This window comes from Ursus arctos, unplaced genomic scaffold (genome assembly GCF_023065955.2).
Source record: "Ursus arctos isolate Adak ecotype North America unplaced genomic scaffold, UrsArc2.0 scaffold_11, whole genome shotgun sequence".
NCBI classification, from domain to species: domain Eukaryota; kingdom Metazoa; phylum Chordata; class Mammalia; order Carnivora; family Ursidae; genus Ursus; species Ursus arctos.
This window is the reverse complement of record NW_026622775.1, coordinates 7,446,917-7,467,668: the sequence shown is the minus strand read 5'-3', so window position 1 is coordinate 7,467,668 and position 20,752 is coordinate 7,446,917. Positions and strand designations below refer to the sequence as shown.

Below are 20,752 nucleotides of genomic sequence, written 5' to 3'. Positions count from 1 at the left end.
GAAACCTAGTATCCTTAAAAGAAATTCTACCTTTTGCCTAAGATAGCTTGATCTGGATTTCTGTCCCCAAAACCAAAGTCCTGACCAATAAATAAACATGAGTCTATATGATAGAATGGCAAAAGAACAAACAGAAAAAAAACAAAAACAAAAAACTAAAACCAAAACAAAACAATTGAAATGGAAGTTAAACAGAAAAGCACAGTAAGTGAAAAAATATTTAAGCTTTCCTTTTTTAGATAGACTAGATTGAGATCTTATTATTCACAAAGGGCATATATTGGCTCCTACTATAATAAATGCCAAAATTATATTAATAGATTAAAGTAAATACTCAATTTGGCAAACTCAGGGGCAACATTTTTTATTAGAAGAGCTTTATCCTGGGATTTATCTGAAACGAAGTTGATACACATTTTAAAAGTAATTAGAAAGCCAGCTGTTTGAAAGGAGCATTTCAGATTTCACAGAGCTCTCCATTACTTAAGCAGTAAATGAAAGAAATTAAAACTAAAAGCTTTTCGTATTGTTGGACACTTAAAATCCCAATAATTTGGAATATAACTTTTTCAGTGTTTCCTGTAATACACTGCCCTGATGTTTTGTATTTTCTACCTCACAGTTTTGTTCTAGAGTAAGGAGTGAGCCTCTTGGCAATTCTCTCCTACTTACTTCTAGGTATAGATGAAAATACAAGTGAAAGGTAAGCAGAACAATGGAGGAGAAGGGAAAAAAGTACTTGTTTATTAAATGTGGCCTCAAGTGTTTTTATTTTTATTTCATAAATATTTATTGAATACCTAACTAAGTGCCTGGCACAGCTCTAAAGTGCTGGCAATACAACTGTCAATAAAACAGGTAAAAAAACCTGCCACCTTGCAGCTAAGATTCTTGGGAATGAATCACAATAAGCAAATACATAAATGATCAGGTGGTGGGAAATGCTATGAAAAAATAAATACCTCAGAGTAAGCAAAAATAGTGACCAGGAGAGGGAAGTTATTTTATATAGTGTAGTCAGGGCAGGTCTTTCTGTTAAAGCAAAATTGGAACAAAGGCTCCCAAGGCTATGACAAAGTCAGCTAGCTAGATAACTGGAGGAAAAGAATTCTGAGAAGATAGACGAACACAAAAGCTATGAGGCAAAATTGTGCTTGGCATACTCTAAGTAAGTGGGGGACCTGACTGGCTGGAGTGGAGGAGAGAGATAAGGTCTGAGAAACAGCCAGGGTCTTTGGGCCTTTGTTGGCCATGGGAAGGGTTTTGGAGTTTATTCTCAATAGTTGAGAATTCACAGAAGAGATTTCAGTCTTCCACATTCACTTTTTTTTTAAGCTGTTATTATGAAAATTTTCAAATACACACCAAGTAGAGAGGAAAGCATCATAAACCTCCTTGTACCCATCACCCTACTTAAAAGGTTACCATTTTCCCAATCTTACTCCTACAACTCCCTTCTTTTGTTTTGGTAGAGTATCTTAAAGCAAATCCCAGACATGTTATCTTACCCTTACTTCAGTTAATCTCTATTTATTAAGAACCTTTTTTTTCAACCTAGCCACATTACCACCTAACAAAATTAAAAACCATTTCTTAATATTATCTAATAGCCAGTCTGTATTTCAATCTCCCTATCTTTCTATACATGATTTGGTCGAATCAGATTTCCAACAAGGTCTACACACTGCATTTGCTTGTTGGGACCCGTAAATCTCTTTTAGTCTGTAACAGCCCTCCTGTTGCACCATCACCTTTTTTCATGCCCTGATTTGTTGGAGAAATTGTGTCATTTGTCCTGTAGAATTTCTCACTTCCTAGGTTTGGCTGACTTTTTTTTCTCTTGGTGTTGTTTTCTTCCTCTATTCTCTGTATTTCCTATGTACTGACAATTTGATTTAAACTGAGTGCAGTTTTTTGGTTTTTTTTTTAAGGCAAGAACCCTTCATATGTGGTACTTGCTATTGAACCAAATTATGAGGAATTTTATTTTTGTCTGCCTTACTTTTACTGACGCTAAGAATGATCTGTAGGTTCAGGTATGGTCAGCGTACTTCATCCATTATAAAGCTTCCCATCACTCTTTTACCAAATGGTTTCAGCATCCACTGCTAATCATTGCTTAGCTCCATTATTTCACGATATGGTACAAAATCATGATTTTCTAAATCTACCATTCTTTAAGAACCTATTAGCTGTATAAGAACTTCACTGGAAGATCCTGAACAGACTATCTGATATAAACTGAAAGAGGCCAGTTAGGAATCTTTTGTAATGGTACAACAGAGAAATGATGGTAGCTTGGATCATCGAGTTGAGGTTGTAAGAACCAGATCTGAAGAAATGAATGACAGAATTTGCGGATGAATTAGTTGTAGGAGTGTATCTAAAAAGGAAGAATCAAGGATGTATCCTAAGTTTTTGTCCCGAACAACTAGGAGAATGAGAAGTTGCCATTTACTAAGATGAAAAAGGCTAGGAAAGGAGTGGACTGGTGTTTTTAGATGCCTTAAGCTTGACATCCACGCATAGGTAAGAGGCTGGATGTGAGTCCTCTATTCAAATTCCAAGTCTAGCACAGTAAGATAAACACCAGTCCAAAACCCCCTTATACTTTCTGTAATTAACGCTGGGGCTACTTCTCAATTCCAGATCTTTAAGAACACCACTCTTTTCTTCTTGGCTTCAAACCCAGGAAATTCATCTTTGTTTTTTTTTCCTATCTCAAGGAAGGTTTTCTGTAAACAAAGATGCAATGCCAGCAATTTTTCCTCTCCCATACATCTGCCTCATGTTATTATTAATACATACACATGGCTATTGTTTCTAAGAATTTTACTTCCCATCACTATGGAGAAACAGAAGTATAGGTTATTCCTGGGAGAGGAAGAATGAGTTATATCCCAAAAAGTAGAAATACAAGAAACAAAAATTAAAATTATAAAAGCAATATACCATTAATGCACCTTGACAAGCTAAATTACCTTAAAGAATGGCTCCTGGGTTTTGAGATTTAAGTAAAGAGAAGTAGTTAACATCTAAAAGAATACGTTAAAGTAGAGGAGATGGAAGTACCAGAAGCAGAGAACCAAATGTTAGCAGAGTTAATCCAAAGCCTATCTGTAGAAGAGTCCCTGGTTCAAGGAACTGATCTGTCTGGCTCCAGTGGTAGGCAGTGCTCCCAGGTGATGGATTATTTGAATTGCCTAACTAATTTTTTCTCTATCTATACTAAGAAATTCCACCCCATTATTCTTCACTCACAGTGAAAGAATGTCCTTAACTGAAGATACAAGTACTGTGCAGTTCCTGGACAGTTATATTTCACATTTTTAATTACCAAATATGCCTTCTGGTTTTCTCTATTTGACCCAATAAAGCTTGTTGGGGCTAATGTAGAACATGGAATCAGCCATAATACTTGGCTTGCTAAAATGTAACATAGAGGCCACTGGCAGCGAGGGAAGGTTTCGGAGAAGGGCGTAGACCTTTGGAATGCTGAGGTCTGCGCGACCACTCTGTCAAAGGAATTCCACGGGGAAAGTTAACTTCACCAAAGCTTTCTTAGCCCAAACAGCCGCCCTGTGATCGAAGATATGTAGGCATTGTCCCTCAGGCTATGTTTAGCAGAACTTGTAGAACACGCAGATTAGCATATTGTATCTTTCCCATAAACAGATCCTTCTAGTTCCAGTAAGACCCCTTGTCACAGGTCACATGCTTGAGAAACAGTGATAAGGATTTGTGATTATCCTGAAAGACCAATAAAAGTGGGAGCAAAGAAGGGCAAAGGGTCTTCCTCTCTGAGCATTGACCCCCTTGCCTTCTCCTTTCACAGCAAAGTCTGGAGTAATCTTTCATCCGTCGGTACAGGGATTGCTGGCCATTCTCCTGGCGAAAGCTGGGGGCAGGAGTGTGGGACAAGGAGAAATCACCTACGTGATTGTTCAAACAAAATTACTATGTGTTAATGGAACAACAGAATTAGCCATAGGAAAAACCACAGGACTTGTCTTATTCAGGTCTCCCAAGTCCTGTGCAGTAATATTTCATTACAGCACATAGGTCCTAGCTGAGAGTATTTTCCTCAAGAATTAAGTTTTAGTTGTGTATAAGTGGCACCATTAAAAAAGAACAGAGGAAAATGAGATAAAAAGAAACTGGATCAGTCTAAAACCAGAAATTCGGTATCAACTGATTAAACTACACTTTCAACAACCTTTGATCAAAGTTAAATCTTAGAAGGAAAGATTAAAAACAAAATGATTAAAAGTAGCAATGTCTATTCCAAAGGCCTGACTCTTGATTACTTTGTTTAGAGAAATAACATTTTGCTTTCTTGAATTTGAAAAAAATGTTTTATTGACTTGAAGCTTCCCAGTATACATAATGTTATAAAAACCAAAGCATAATAAGCTATTACTGTAATGGAGAGCAAAAACAGATGAACATTCATTGAGTGCTAACAACGGGCCAGGTACTATAATGTATGTATGAACTTAGGTTTTGGTGTTTTTTTTTTTTTAATGAACTTAGTTTTTACACGTATTTTTATATACATTTCTACAATATTTCTACGAGGTGCTGTAATCTTGCAGATCTGCACTGTTCAATATGGTAGCCACTAGCCAGGTGTGGCTATCGAGCACCTGAAATGTGGCTAGTCTGAATTAAAAATTCTGTATGAATATTTCAAATAGATACTGGCTTTTAAAGACTTTAGTACCAAACAAACCAACCAACCAAAAAACACAAAAAAAGTAAAATGATCTAACTCCAATAACTAAGCTCTTTTCAACATATATCCATGATCAATTCCTCCTCCATCCAAGTTCAATTGATCATAGTTCTTCAGTTGAAAACACTGATCTGCATGTTCCAATACTATATGTGCAGCTTAGGATCTAAATGTATGCAGATTTTATACGTAACACTGCTTACATACATGCTTTTAGTATTACTCATAAAGCATTTGCTTTACTATTCATAAAAAGTTCTTCACTAAATATTAGGGGTAAATAAACCTGATGACATTTAAAATTATAAGAAAATCTGGTCTAATACTTTAACTTCTTAAGAATCTAAAAATAAAGAATAGCCATCCTACTTTTGTAGAACTATTGTTAGCATATAAGTGGGTCATGTTGTACAAAGTTCCCTAATTTCACTAAAAAAATTGAAGTAAATCAGTACAGAACAATTTAAGATTTTTCATTATGTAAACATAACTGCGTAAAAAAATAGGCAGCTAAAAACCGTATTATCTGTTCTCATATTTGTAACTCTCCACTAAAGCTACTGAATCTCAAATTCATTTCATTTTTAACAATAAAACTCCAAGAGAAAACTCCCAAGCTCATACAGACCAGAAATTTTTGGAGGAGTGAACGTTGAAGTATCAGAGAAAACAACAGGAGAAAATGGCAACCGTAAATCTAGGAAGGCATCCACTTCCCACCCTGGGGCAAAAATCAATTAATATTATTACTGACAGGAGACTGATGTACACCTGTGATAGTTGAGATAAAAAAGGAAAAAAGTGAGTCTCTGAACTAGACACAATACATATAAGTATCTCTAATAATACATATTTAGTTCTAACAGCTCTGTTTTAGTAAATCAGCCATTCTTACACTTTGGCATGTAACAATCACCTTGTTAAAAAATGAAGATTCCTGAGCTCCCCCTCAGGTTGATTTCCAGATCCTGGATATTATATTCTGTTCTACTCATCTATTCATCTAGCCTTGGACCATACAACAGGGTTTTGATTATTAGAACCTATCTGATAAGGCAAGTCACCTTCCTCAAAATTTGCAAGCTCTTTTCGGTTTCTTGTTCTTTCATAAAACTTGCTGGAATCAGCTTGTGAAGTTCAGTGCAACTGTCAAAATTGCACTCCATTCTTATCTTTCTATCCATAAATATGGCATTATCCTCCACATATTTCTGGGTTTTGTTTTTAAATGTTGTTTTGGTTTTTTTTTTTTAACTTTTTTTTTTTAAAGATTTTATTTATGAATTTGACAGAGACAGCCAGCGAGAGAGGGAACACAAGCAGGGGGAGTGGGAGAGGAAGAAGCAGGCTCCCAGCGGAGGAGCCTGACGTGGGGCTCGATCCCAGAACACTGGGATCATGCCCTGAGCCGAAGGCAGACGCTTAACAACTGCGCCACCCAGGCGCCCCTAAATGTTGTTTTGGTTTTACACATCTATTGTTGATTTATTCCTTGTTTATGTTTTTCACTGCTAACATGAAAAATAATTTTTAAAATATGTATTATCTGTTGCTGGAATATATGAATACAATAAAGTTTTAGTATAAATATTAGACAGCATCCACATTGATAGGGAAAAATATCGGACAATACCAAGTGTTAGGAAGTAGAACACTGAAAACTCACTGTTGGTAAAAGTATAAGCTGGTAAAATTACTTTGAAAAGTTTGACATTTTCTAATAAATTTGAAGATGTCAGCTATTCAATTCATTCCTACAGCAATTTCATTCCTAGGTATAGGTACCTGAAGAATTTCTTATAAACATATACAGAGTGTCATTTCTAAGAATGTTAACTGAAGTAGTTTGTAATAGCAAAAAAACCCTCAAAATAATCTATATGCTCATCAACAAGAGAATAGATTAATTATAGCCTATTTATACAATGACACACTACACAGAAGCATAAATGAATGAACCAGAACTGCATGGATGAAAGTGGAAATTTTGAATACTCCAGCTAAGAATTAAAACCTGCAAATAACTAATTGATCGATGTTTACTATATTCAGAGTGACTACAGGGGAATAAAACTTCCCTTCAAGTTAGGAGTGAACTTAGGCCCACATAAGAAGTTGCTCCTGCAAGTGTCAGGAACCATGTGACTCAGAGAGAAATGAGTGGAGATAAATGCATAAAGAATAAGGGAAAGCATGAATGTTTGCAATTAAATTTGAGTCAAGGTTAGAAATGATGACAGGTTGGACTATAGTGGAGTCAGTGAGAGAAATGGATAAAGAAACATTTAGAAAATAAAAATCATCTGGGTGGGGGATGGACTGGAAAATGACATGATGGAGAGGACAGTCAGAATCCTAATGGGGACATAATATGAAAGCAGCAGGAGTCAAGAATGAAAGTACAAGAGAAAAAATAAATGTGGCAAATCCAAGGCATAAGACTTAAATGCCAGGGTGAAAAGAATAAAGAACTAAGTGATGTGAGAAGCTGGAAGAGTCCTCTAGGAATACACCAGTATCACAAAAAATAAAGCTGAGCTGTAAAGAAAATGGTTAAAGTTACATCATGTGTGCATTTAATTTTTATGAATTCAGCCATATGTCCTGGAGGGAAAGGGGAAGTTAGAAATAATGTGGGCAACAATCTACTATTCTAAGAGCATATATATATATATATATATATATATATATATATATATATATTTTTTTTTTTTTTTAAGATTGTATTTATTTGACAGAGAAACAGCCAGAGAGAGAGAGAATACAAGCAGGCGAGTGGGAGAGGAAGCAGCAGGCTCCCAGCAGAGGAGCCTGATGTGGGCTCAATCCCATAACGGCAGGATCACGCCCTGAGCTGAAGGCAGACGCTTAACAACTGAGCCACCCAGGTGCCCCATAAGAGCATATATATTCAGTCATATAATTATGGTGAAAGCTGAGCTGCTGAAACAAAGCAGCTCCAAAAACAATGATTTAAAGAAAATAGTAGGTTATTTTTCTTCTTCCCTACAGTCTAGAGCTCCCCAAAGTCATCCACGGACATTCATTTGTACATAATCCTTATATCCCTTATGTCTCTAAACAAAGTAAAGTTTCTGTATATTCATTCTACTACTGCCAAAAATGTTAAAGTGGACTCAAACACGTAAAGGACATTAAAGAGGGAGAAAAGGCAGGCTAACATACTCTGAATGATGGGGGCACGTAAAAAAATTTGGAAGACTGGGGCACTTGGGTGGCTCAGCTGGTTAAGCTTCCACCTCTTGATTGGCTCAGGTCATGATCTCAGGGTCGTGGGATCCAGGCTGTAATGGGCTTCACATTCAGCAGGGAGTCTGCCTGAGATCCTCTCTCCATCTCCTTCTCCCCTCCCCACTGTGCTCTTTCTTAAATAAATAAATCTTTTTTAAAAATTTGGGAGAGTTTAAAAGTAAATGTATTACACAAGTGAAGATTCTTGCATATATATTTATCAATGTTATCAAAGCAGATATCAAGACAATCTTTCATTAATAAAATCAGTCTCATAAAGAGTAGACCAAAAATGCAGTTTTTATGCTTCTACATGTTATTTTGCACAGCAGGTACTCTTTTACACTAAAGTGACTTAACTAAAAGAGAAGTGAAAAAATTTCACAAATCCTACATTGGTATTATTCCTTTTTTTCATACTCTTCTATATGTTAAAATAAAATAGGGCAGTCTTTCCCTACATCTTCTGTTTAACATTATAAACAAACAATGAAGAACCATGGTAAATTGTTCCAAAGTGTATTAAAAATTAAAAGCTTCCCAAGACTTTTTTTTCTGAACAAAAGATTGGAAAGGTTACAAATCAGATGCCCTGCAAAAGCTATTATAATAAAGATGATAGACATATCATTTTTCAATTATTATCAAATACTTCAATGAAGGTTTAATAATTCAAATCTCAAGGGATGATCCATCAGTAGATTTTCCAGGTAGGGACAGCATCAACATAGGTGATTTTTAATTTAAAGATTTTTATTTATTTGTCAGAGAGAAAGAGCACACAAGCAGGTGGAGTGGTAGGCAGAGGGAGAAGCAGGCTCCTCGCTGAGCAGGGAGCCTGATGCAGGAGTCGATCCCAGGACCCTTGGATCACGACTTAGGCCAAAGGCAGACACTTAACTGACCGAGCCACCCAGGCGTCCCAACATAGGTGATTTTAATAAAGTAATACTATTTACTGTTTATTAAGTCCCTTATTAATGAAGGCAAATTTAGGAAGAATGGATGTTTAGAAAATTTATTTTCTGCCTTGGAAGAGAAAGACAACTCTTTCTACTAAACATGTTTAAGACAGAAAACCTGGGTTAAAAAAAGGTCACTGCCCTTTATTTAAAATTAAGTTTTTAATTTCAGTTAACATAGTGGTGTATTAATTTCAGGTGTACAATATAGTGATTCAACAATTCCATACATCACCCAGTGCTCATCAGGACAAGTGCCCTTATTAACCCCCATCACCTGTGTGACCCATTCCCCCTACCTACCTCCCCTCTAGTAACTATCAGTTTGTTCTCTATAGTTAAGAATCTGTCTCTTGCTTTGTCTCTTTTTTCCCCCCTTTGCTTGCTTCTTAAATTCCACGAGTGAGATCTTATGGCATTTGTCTTTCTCTGCCTTATTTCACATAGCATTATACTCTCTAACCCCATACATGTTGTTGCAAATAGAAAAATTTCATTCTTTTATACAGCTGAATATATATATACCCCATCTTTATCCATTCATCTACAGATGCACACGAGCTGCTTCCATGATTTGACTATTGTAAATAATGTTGCTATAAACATAGGAGCACATGTATCCCTTTGAATTAGTGTTTTTGTATTTTTTGAGTAGTTACCTAGTAGTGCTGGATTGTATGGTAGTTCTATTTTTAACTTTTTGAGAAACTTCCATACTGTTTCTTTCGGTGGCTGCACCAGTTCGCACTCCCAACAACAGTGCAGTGAGGGTTCCTTTTTCTCCACATTCTTGCCAACCTGTTGTTTCTTTTGTTGATTTTAGCCATTCTGACAGGTGTGAGGTGATAGCTCATTGTAGTTGTGTAGTCTCAGTTTATTTTTACTTTCATTCTTCTGTATATGGCTGTCCAATTTTCCCAATGTCATTTGTTGAAGAGACTGTCCTTTTTCCATTGGATATTCTTTCTTGCTTTGTCGAAGATTAGTTGACCATAGAGTTGAGGGTCCACTTCTGGGGTCTCTATTCTGTTCCACTGATCTATGTGTCTGTTTTTGTGCCAGTACCACACTGTCTTGATTACAGCCTTGTAATGTAACATGAGGTCTGGAATTGTGATAACCCCAGCTTTGCTTTTCAAGGCTGCTTTGGCTACTCAGCGTCTTTTGTGGTTTCATACAAAGTTTAGGATTATGTGTTCCAGTTCTGTAAAAAATGCTATTGGTATTTTGATAGCAATTGCATTAAATGTGTAGATTGCTTTGGGTAGAATAGACATTTTGACAATATTTGTTCTTCCAATACATGAGCATAGATTATCTTTCCATTTCTTTGGTTCTTCTTGAATTTTTTTCATCAATGTTTTATAGAGTATAGGTTTTTCACCTTTGGTTAAGTTTATTCATAGGTGCTTTATTATTTTTGGTGCAATTGTAAATGGGATTTTTTTCTTATCTTTCTGTTGCTTCATTATTAGTATATAGAAATGCAATACATCTCTATACATTGATTTTTGTATCCTGAGACTTTACTGAATTCATTTATCAGTTTTAGTTTTTTTGGTGGAGTCTTTTAGATTTTCTATATATAGGATCATGTCATCTGCGAATAGTGAAAGTTTTACTTCCTCCTTACCAATTTGGAGTCTTTTTCTTTTTATTGTCTGATTTCTGTGGCTATGACTTCCAGTACTATGTTGAATAAAGGTGGTCTTGTCTTGTCCCTGACCAGAGGGGAAAAGCTCTCAGTTCTTCCCCAATGAGTATGTTGTTTGCTGTGGGTTTTTCATATATGGCCTTCACCATGTTGAGGTTTTCCCTCTCACTCTACTTTGTTAAAGAGTTTTTATCATGAATGGATGTTGTACTTTGTGAAATGCCTTTTCTGCATCTATTGAAATGACCATATGGTTTTATCCTTTCTCCTCCTGCGGTGATATATCACAATGATTGATTTGTGAATACTGAACCACCCTTCAACCCAGGAATAAATCCCACTTGATTGTGGTGAATGATTTTTTTTTAATATATTGTTGAATTCAGTTTGCTACTATTTTGTTGAGGGCTTTTGCATCTATGTTCATCAGAGATATTGGCGTGTAGTTCTCTTTTTTGGTGGCACCTTTATCTGGTTTTGATATCAGTTTAATGCTGGCCTCATAGAATGAATTTGGAAGTTTTCCTTCCTTTCTATTTTTTTGGACTAGTTTGAGAAGAGGTAATAATTCTTTAAATGTTTGGTAGAATTGCCCTGTGAAGCCATATGGTCCCTGGACTTTTGTTTGTTGGGAGTTTTATTTTATTACTGATTAATTTCTTACCTGGTAATTGGTCTGTTCAAATTCTCTATTTCTTCCTGCCTCAGCTCTGGTAAATTATACATTTCAAGAAATTTATCCATTTCTTCTGGGTTGTCCAATTTGTTGACATATAATTTTTCATAATATTCTGACAACTGTTTGTACAAATTCTCTTCTCATTTGTGATTTTTTTGAGTCCTTTCTGTTTTTTTCTTGACGAATCTAGCTAAAGGCCTATCAATTTTATTGATTTTTTTCGAAGAATCATCTCCTGGTTTCAGTGATCTGTTCTACTGTTGTTGTTGTTAAGTTTCTATACCATTTATTTCTGCTCTAATTTTTATTAATCCTTCCTTGTGCTGGTTCTGGGTTTTGTTTGTTTTTCTTTTTTTAGCTCCTTTAGGTGCAAGATTAGGTTGTTTGAGATTTTTCTTGCTTCTTGAGGTAGGCCTATATTGCTATAAACTTCCCTCTTAGAACTGCTTTTGCTGCATCTCAGAGGTTTTGGACTGTCATGTTTTCATTTTCATTTGTTTCCATGTAATTTTTTATTTCTTCTTTGATTTCTTGCTTCACTCATCCACTGTTTAGTAGCATATTATTTAACCTCCGTGTATTTGTGGTCTTTCCAGACTTTTTCTTGTGGTTGATTTCTAGGTTCATAGCATTGTGTTCAAAAAAGATCCATGGTATGAAGGTCACTGCTGTTTAAAAGGGGCCAGATTTAGAGGAAATTAGTAACTAGAAGGGACTTTAGCGGTCTTTTGGTTCTCCCTTATTTGTCCTCTGTAATCTGTGTGCAGCATCTGAAATTGCTGACCATCTTCTTCTTTTAGAAACTGTTGCTACTTATGTGTCTATGATATTGAACTTTCTAATTCTAATTGAAGTTCTCTGGATTACTGAATGACAGACATATATATCTCTGTAGTTAAAATACAGAAGTGAATAAAAACTGACCCATGTACCCAAGAGGCTTAGGGTCTAATGGGGGTAGATATGCAGGAAAATTAACAACTACCATGCTCTGAGTGGCGTATGTTCAGATGAGAGGCATCAAAGATCAGATGGAGGAGGAATTAGCCTGGCCCCAAGTAGTAAGAAAAAATATTTCAGGGAGTAGCAGGTACCAAAGGCAAGGGGGAATGAAAAAAGCAAGATACATTTAAGAAACATACTCATTAATTCTGTGAACAAGTATTTATTGCCTAATACTACATATTAGGCATATATAACTTGGAGCTGAGTATTCAATGGTCAGCAAAAACAGGCATGGACTCCTTCCTTTACATTGGAAGCAGAAGACAGATATTAACTAAATAATCACACTATTTCAGGTATAATAAAAACTTGAAGAAGTACTCAAAAGAAAAGGAAGATGATTCCATGATGGTGTGAGGACTTATCCCTTGAGAGTAGGAGATGGTTTGGGAAGACTTCTGTGGGAAATAATCCTTGAGCTGGCATCTAAAAGATGAGTAGGAGTTAAGTAAGTAAAATGAGAAGAAATGGATTCAAGGAAGAATGTGACACAGATGAGGCCCACAACCCCCCTTGAAACCTACATTAAACATTAATGATTTCAGTGCTTATTCTAAAAGTACAATAAGCCACTGAAGAATTTTAAGTTGTGTTTGTATCACTGACTTACATTTATGATTACTTTGATTCCAAAATACAGGATTAACTGACAAAGGTCAGGAATGGATGTGGGTGGACCCACTGGTAGTCTACCCACTCAGTCAACAAATATTTATTCAGTGCCTAATACTGGCGAGCACTGTTGCTATACTGGATATATACGAATAAACAAATAAAAGTGCCTGACCTCATGAAATTTATACTGTATTAAAGGCGAACAGACAACAAACAGTTTACAAAGTCATGGAGTGGTTAAGTGCCATGAGAGAATAAAGCAGTGTCAGAAAATGGTTAATGAGGAAGAGAGTTATTTTAACACAGGGTGTTGGAAATCTAGGCAAAAAATGAGGACAGCTTAGACTAAGGTGGCAGTGGTGAGAAAAATGGATAGGCTGAAAAACTAGGAGGTATAAAAAAAATCTGGTTTTGGGGATGGACTAAGAAATGTGGGATGATGGGCAACAGAGTCAAAGATTAGTGACTACATGCACGCTATGCTTTAAGGAAAGTATAGTAGGAGAAGAGTCTAATTCAATTTTGAAGGACTCTAACATTTAATGATTGAAGTGATGAAAATGATCATTCATAGAAGATAGGGAAGATAGATCAATTTAAATCCACTACCCAGGAAGGCAGACAGAAAATACGGTAAGTATGAAATTACAGGAGTGAAGGGAGAGCCAACAGCATCAAATGCAGCTAAAAGATCAAGTACAGTAAGCATCACTAATATCCACTGGATTATAATGGCTGTTTTGATGTTATACTGGTGGGGGGCAACAAAGGCAGCAGTAGCAGGGATAATGAACGTTAGCTTGCCTTGAAGACTGAGTAAGAAATGAGGAAATGGAGATATCAAGACAATTCTTTAGGTTGTTAAAGGGAAAGGACAGGAAGTAGGGTAGTAGCTAGGGGGAGATGCAGGAGTCTAAGTAAGGCTTAGTGTTTCTTTCTGTTTGGTTTTCAGATAGAGAGACATAAGCTCAAAAAGGTATCAGCAAGAGGGTAGAGATACAAATATATAGAAGATGGAAGGGTCTATACTAAGGCAGGGAAGATGTAGCAAGTTGGAAAGATGTAGGGGCCATTCAGAAGGTATAATCTACAGAACCTGACAACCTGGATTTGAAGGGTGATTGAAAGGGAGGAGTTTAACATGATTTTCAGGTTCATGGTTTAGGTGACTGTATACTGTTACCACTCACAAGGTAGGGCACAAAGTAGCAGAAATGGCTGGGGCTTTGCAAAAGAAAAAAAAAGAGGAAAGGCCTATGAGAAGGAAAGAAAGATGAGGTTGGCTTTGCAAACTGATTTTGAAGTTATGTTTGATACCCAAATGGAACTACTGAGTGGGCAATATGAAATTTCAGAGCTAACACTGAGATGACCAGGCTCATTAGTATGCACATAATAGGGAAAGCCATGTGTTTTCATGCCATCACCCAGGAAAAATACATTAAAGAAAACATGTATTATGGAAGAACAGAGTGAGGTTCAAAACACAGCCCTGGAGAGTCTTTGAGGTAAAATACAGAATATTCAGGAAATTCATATCCATTTAAATCTACTACTGTTTTCCTTCCTAAATTCTGAAATTTCAAGAGAAACATCTTATACGTGTCTAGTTTACAAAGCTGACAAACATGCAGAAAACTAAACTGAATCTCTCAATAATGACACTATTGATTACTATTTTAGCAACATATATTATGATAAAATATTAAATGCTCATTGGTACTCTATATGATCTTTTTTTTTAAGTGAATCAACATAAAACTAGTAGGATATGCATCTAACTCGGTCAATGAATGATTTCTTTGCCAAAGTTAGACAATCATCTAAAAGAAAAAGAAGAATAAGAGAAAACTCTGTTTTCTAAATTTTACAAGTTCAAAAATAATACTCTCTGGCTATTCATTCAACAAACACGAGACACTAAGAGTAGAGAGAGAGAAAGATAAAGCATAGTCCCTGACCTTGAGGAGCTCTCATCCCATGCTAAGGAAGATACTAAAAGTCAGCGAACTGTGGTCCATAGGCCAAATCTGGCCCACTGCCTGTTTCTGAAAGGCAAAGTTTTATTTTAACAGTCACATGCATTTGTTTACATATTGTCTGTCTTTGTACTAATAGAGCAATGTAGAGTAGTTGCCTTATGGCCTGCAAAGACTAAAATATGTATTAACTGTCCCGTTAAAGAAAAAGCTTGCCAATCCCTGTTATAAAACAGATTTAAGCCTATAGAAATATTACTTCCTCAGGGAGATAATATTGTCTCAGGGGGGTGGAGCAGGTTTCATAGAAAAAGCAATACTTAAGGATAAGTAAAAGCTCACGAAGAACAGGAAATGAAGAAATATCACACACAAAGGCAAGGATGAGAGAACACTGTATTTTAAGAAAACAGGAATGGGTATAGTTCATCTAGTATATAGCATATTGGGGATGTGGCAAATGAAAGAATGGCAGAGAATTCCCTGCCTATGCTGCCAAGCTCATGTGAGCAGGAAGTAAAATCTACAATTTTAATGGTATACACTAAGGAAAATATAATTAGAAAACACAATTAGGCTGGTAAAATGGATTATAGTTATCTCTTTTTTTGTAAGATTTTATTTATTTATTTGACAGAGATAGAGACAGCCAGCGAGAGAGGGAACACAAGCAGGGGGAGTGGGAGAGGAAGAAGCAGGCTCATAGTGGAAGAGCCTGATGCGGGGCTCGATCCCAGAACGCTGGGATCATGCCCTGAGCCGAAGGCAGACGCTTAACGACTGAGCCACCCAGGCCCCCTGGATTATAGTTATCTTGTTGGAGTTTATTTATTTAGAGAGACCATGCATGCGGGGGTTGGGGCACAGATTGAGAGGGAGAGAAAGAATCTGATAGGGCTCGATCCCATGACCCTGAGATCACGACCTGAGCCAAAATTAAGAGAAAGACACTTAACCAACTGAGCCACCCAGGTGCCCCTTGTCAGGAGTTTAAATTTGATACTACTCTCAATGAATGGAAGGTTACCATTTATCAAAAAAGTTATGAATGAGTTAAGTTTTTTGAAATTAGAATAGATTGTTTTCCTTTTAATGTTATTCCCACTGATTTGTATTCTGACATGATTTTCTGAACAAGAGAACAAAGAGTGAGATTACACTCTTTACCCCTAAACGCATAAAATCCTGAGCATAGAAATGGACGTTATGTTGCACATCTGAATGCCATGCAACTCATCATCTGTCACAGAAGGGAAAAAAGGCTGAGCAAATTAGCTGCAGGAAATGGGACACAGAGAAAGTGGTTAAGCAAGGGCATGGTATGATCCAGTATGGGTTTTAGAAAGACTAACTCCAATGACAGAAAGGGAAGATGGGACTGAAGTATGAGAGATACAAGAGGGGAGAATAGTCAAGAAGAAGGGGAGACCTGGTGATTTGAAAGACAAAGTTTAAGGCACAAGTACCAACAAAGGAAACAGGTTCAGTAAGTTAAGGAGAGATTAACATAGTTGATAAGAGAGAGGTAGAGGACTATGAAGTTGAGTTTGTAGCTTGGAAACTGTGAATGCAGCTGTTAAGGGAATGAGAGAATACGTGAAGCAGAGGAAGAAGAAATCTTGGGGGAAAGAAATATCTATTCTAGATATTTGTTAGGTATTTTAGATAGGTTGATTTGAGGAGCCTTCATATATCCAAGTGTATCCCTTTAGTTGGCAACTGAAAATATAGTGAACCTTTGAAAAGAGGTCTGTTTAGAAGACATGAGATCTGGAAGTCATGGTAGTTGAAAATCATAGGAATGTATGAAATTTCTTCAGGGTTGGGTATATGTGTGAAGGGAACTAAATAAGACAGAAAAATTTTGTATTTAATAGGCAGATAGAGTAAGAACTAGTCAGAAGATAAACAGGAAAATAATAAAAATAATGTTGCAGAGGTCAAGTGCATATTTTCAAGAAAAGAACAGTTTTATCACACAGAATAAAGAGGCAAGTTTTTCAGATGTATGCATGCGTTACCTACAAAACAAAAAGCCATGAGCCATTAGTGGTTAAGGGTAAAGGCTCTGAATTCAGAGGGACTGGGCTCAATCCCAGTTCAGCTATCTTCATCAAGTTAAACTTTCCATTCTTCAGTTTTCAATCTGTAATGTATGTAATAGTACTTATCTTCCTGACAGGATTGTGATGAGGAATAAATAAGATAAGCACAACAGAGCCAGCACATATAGGAAGTAATCGAAATGTTGGCAGCTATTACTAAAATATTTTTTACCAGGAAAGAAAATAGCAAATCACCATACACTATTCCCTAAGGGCAACTTCGCTGCTGGAGCCAAAAAGCCAACAAATGTTAAATATCAAGGATACAAAACATGATCATACCTTTATATAAAACTACAGTACATTCTAACTGGAACCACTGTGTGAAATTATATGGCAAGATTAAAATGGGAAAATACAACACAACAAAACAAATGGGTCTTCAGTTTGAGAAAAAAACTAACACCAAAATTATCTATACAAAAGATTTCTAGTACTGCCCAAGAACCGACCAGCAGGTGGAGCCCTCTAGAATGTGTTGGTAAACAAAACTCCCTACAGTGAGAAAGGATGACTCATTAGGATGTCTGAATTTTATTCCTTAAAGATATTTAACTCCCTCTGCTCTAATCCCCAAATAATTTTATTAGTAGCAAGGTTTCTGACATATCTCAACACTGATATTAATATTTTGACTACTGACAGATATTCTAGAATATAAAATCTAGAATTCTCTTATATTTTATAAACGAAAACATTAATTCTGGTTTTGAAACTGGATAGTGAAAACTGAGTGATCTGACTTTTGAGATGTCCTTGAGAAATCTGTCAGGCTCAGGCCCTAGATCATAACGCACCCTTGTGATGTCCAGCCTAAAACAGTCTTAAAAAGCCCAGGATTATTCTACCTGTGGCCACTACAGTGACAAATATAAATCAGATCAAGTCTTTGTGATTACCCCTGATTTTTTGCCCTCAGATGGACTATTAGTTAACTATCTAGATCTACACTTAAAAGAAAATCAGAATTACCAGGTGATTTTAAAAAAAGGAAAGTAACTAAAATGAGAGGCAAACTTTAACTTTATTCTGTAAATAACAATTAACTATATCCACCTGTCTCCGCATGCTTACTAGAAAGTCCTAAAACAATGTGGAAATTAATGTAAAACAGTAAGTTATTCAGAATATTCAAGTAAGGGAACTGTCCAAACCTATGTTTATGGACTGAAATAAAACAGTATCGATATCACTATTAATAAGGTTTTAGATGACAGTGTCCACACCCACAGACATTCACTGCTTCAACAAGATGTGTTTGTTCAAGTTTTGCCCCTAACAGAATACAGATAAAACTATAATGTTTTTATTGCGTATCTACAGACAATTAACACACTAATTCACTGATTTCTCTGAGCCCCTTCCCCATGCTGCCAACCTCACCTGCTCAAGGAATAAAATTTACAATTTTAATGCTACCCTCTAAGGAAAACATAATTAGTTTGCAAAATCACAACGAAAGAACAAAACAAAAATCCCAGATACCACAGTGTAGTCCAAAATCAAATACAAGTGATTTTTGCTTACCCAATGAGAGTATAAGACTCGATTTCTACAATTAGAATTTAACATGCTACAACACAACTACAAAGAAAATATTAACAAAGCCAGAGACTTTTGTGGCATCTAGTCCTTAGGGAAACCTATTGAAGCATACTTGACTACATATGTGCACCTGCACACAAAAATTAAAAATAAATTAGATGATTCTCTCTGATGTGATAAAAACAGCTGTCATGTTCCCCTTTGACAGTAATAGCTCTTCTAGGCACAGAATCTTTAATTCCTTACTTTTCCATTCAGGGATAGTTAGTATACAATCTTGGTTACCTTCTAGCAGAGAGGAAACTCAATGAACACAATGAATCTGTGCCTGATGAACCAATGAATGAATCAAATATAGTATCTCTATCACCAAAACATCCTAATTATAAATCATGTGGCCTCAGTTTATGTATTCAGAATGCCTTATGACCTGATAATGTTGGTTGAATGAGAGAGATCCTGAAAATTTAGCAATCCGTACCATAAAGTGCAAAAAGTCTTACTCCTTAGGTAAAGTGGCTTGGTTCCGATTTTTCATTCTAAGTTTGAATTCCTAGGAAACATTTTACAACAACAAAGCCAACTTCAAAGGAATTTGTTCTAATTTTTTCAATACCCTAAGAAATAAAAAAACTCACAAAAATGGAATATTATGAAATTCTATTATTTTATAGATGGTGTGAGTAGAAAACCTATGCATGTCAGTTTTACATATACCAGTTTTAATCGAGAAGAAGGTTCAGAAGGACTGTTACTTCTCTAGTATTAACAGAGCTTATAGGTAGCACTCAGAGTACAGCATTCCTCTGGAAATAACCACAATATTAATACGGAAAAGCTACACACAGCTTCTCTTACTATCAATACCAAGAATCCGAAAGCCCACTGAAAACCCAGCAATTCGGCAAGTCTTCGTACGTGTCAAAGAGTTATTCAAAGTCTGGGACCTTACTTATTTTACTATAGCATCCAAATGACTTTTACTAAAATTCCCTCTGAGGCATCAACTTTTTGGAGCCAGATCCTCAGCGGCTCTGTGAGAGCCACAGGGAGGGTCAAATACAAAGCTACAACCTTTGGCATCAAGCCCAAACTCAACGTAGGGTGTGTCCGGGTTGTTGTGGAGCCCGTTCTACTGCCCTTTCGTAGGAGGGTGCCTCATGCTTCCCAGTATGATGCCCTCCATGACTCTTACCCCGCGTGACAGCGCGATCGGAGGGAGTCTTGCTGGAGGCGGCAAGAGCAACGCCAGCCCCCTTCTCTAGCTCTTTCCCTGGGAGGCCCGTCTCGACCAGGGCCTCCACTAGGACCACCAGCTCGACGCCCGTTAAGTGGTGAGGGCAGAGGGGCGCCCGGCCTATTCCAAGCCGTCGCAGCCGAGACAGTGAAGGGGGTTCCCCGCAAGGGGCCGAACAGGAGGAGCCAGTAGGAGCCCGGCCCTTCCCCCAGCGGGCTTACCCTCCACCGCCTCCTACACGTTGCAGCCGCCCCGCTTCCTTGCGGAGGAGCCCGAAGCACTGCGTCCAGCAGCAGTTCCCCATCGCATGCCGCCCAGGCGCCGCTGCTCCTCCTCCTCCCGCTCAAAGCCCACACTCAGGCCCGGCAGCCGCATCCGCGCGGCACCAGCCGAATGAGGCTTCGGAGACCAAGGGCGGGCCAGCCGGAGCGCGGCGGCGTGAGGGGCTGAGGTGACAGGAGGGACAGGCGCTCCGAACAAAAGCAGCGGTTACTCCACCGGCCCCCGAGTCACCGCCGTTTGAGGGAGGAGTGTGAGGCTGCGGGCTTTGGACTCCCTCGCCGTCCGCATGGCCCCTCGCTCGCCTCCGGACCCCAACCTAGCACAAGTGACCGCCTCCAGCCCCTAAAGGAAGCCAGTCCGCGCGCCTTGCGCACCCAGGCCCCGCCCTCCCGTGCACCCTGGCCGACGCCTAGCTGCCGGCGCTGCCACACCCCCGGCCTCTCCCGGGCCCCAATAGGGCGCCCTCCCTCTGCGGCCCCGCCTCCTCCGGCCACTGGTTCTTACGTCACTTCCACAAGCTCCAGAGTCTGCAGCCTCTACCTTGCGGCTAGCTCAATTCCTGGTTGTGGGTGTTTGTTTCGTTGGACCTTGACCAGACTAGAAATCTCCTTTTCTCCTTGCATTTCCCGCCTCTGGCTCCTGAGCATTTCCTTGTGTCGCAACGGTCAAGGCTCAACCTTGGAACTTTGTACCTTGTGAGCG

The 20,752-nt window shown here is 37.8% G+C and overlaps 1 protein-coding gene across 1 annotated transcript in view; it reads right to left on the bottom strand.

Moving 5' to 3' along the window:
• AP1AR (adaptor related protein complex 1 associated regulatory protein) overlaps positions 1–20,495 on the bottom strand; it is a 38,901-nt gene extending 18,406 nt beyond the window's left edge. The window contains exon 1 of the mRNA XM_026499202.4: positions 19,990–20,495. Coding sequence (XP_026354987.1) covers positions 19,990–20,072 — 83 coding nt within the window. The 5' untranslated portion in view covers positions 20,073–20,495. The remainder of the gene's footprint in view (positions 1–19,989) is intronic.
• Between the last annotated feature and the right edge of the window lie 257 nt (positions 20,496–20,752).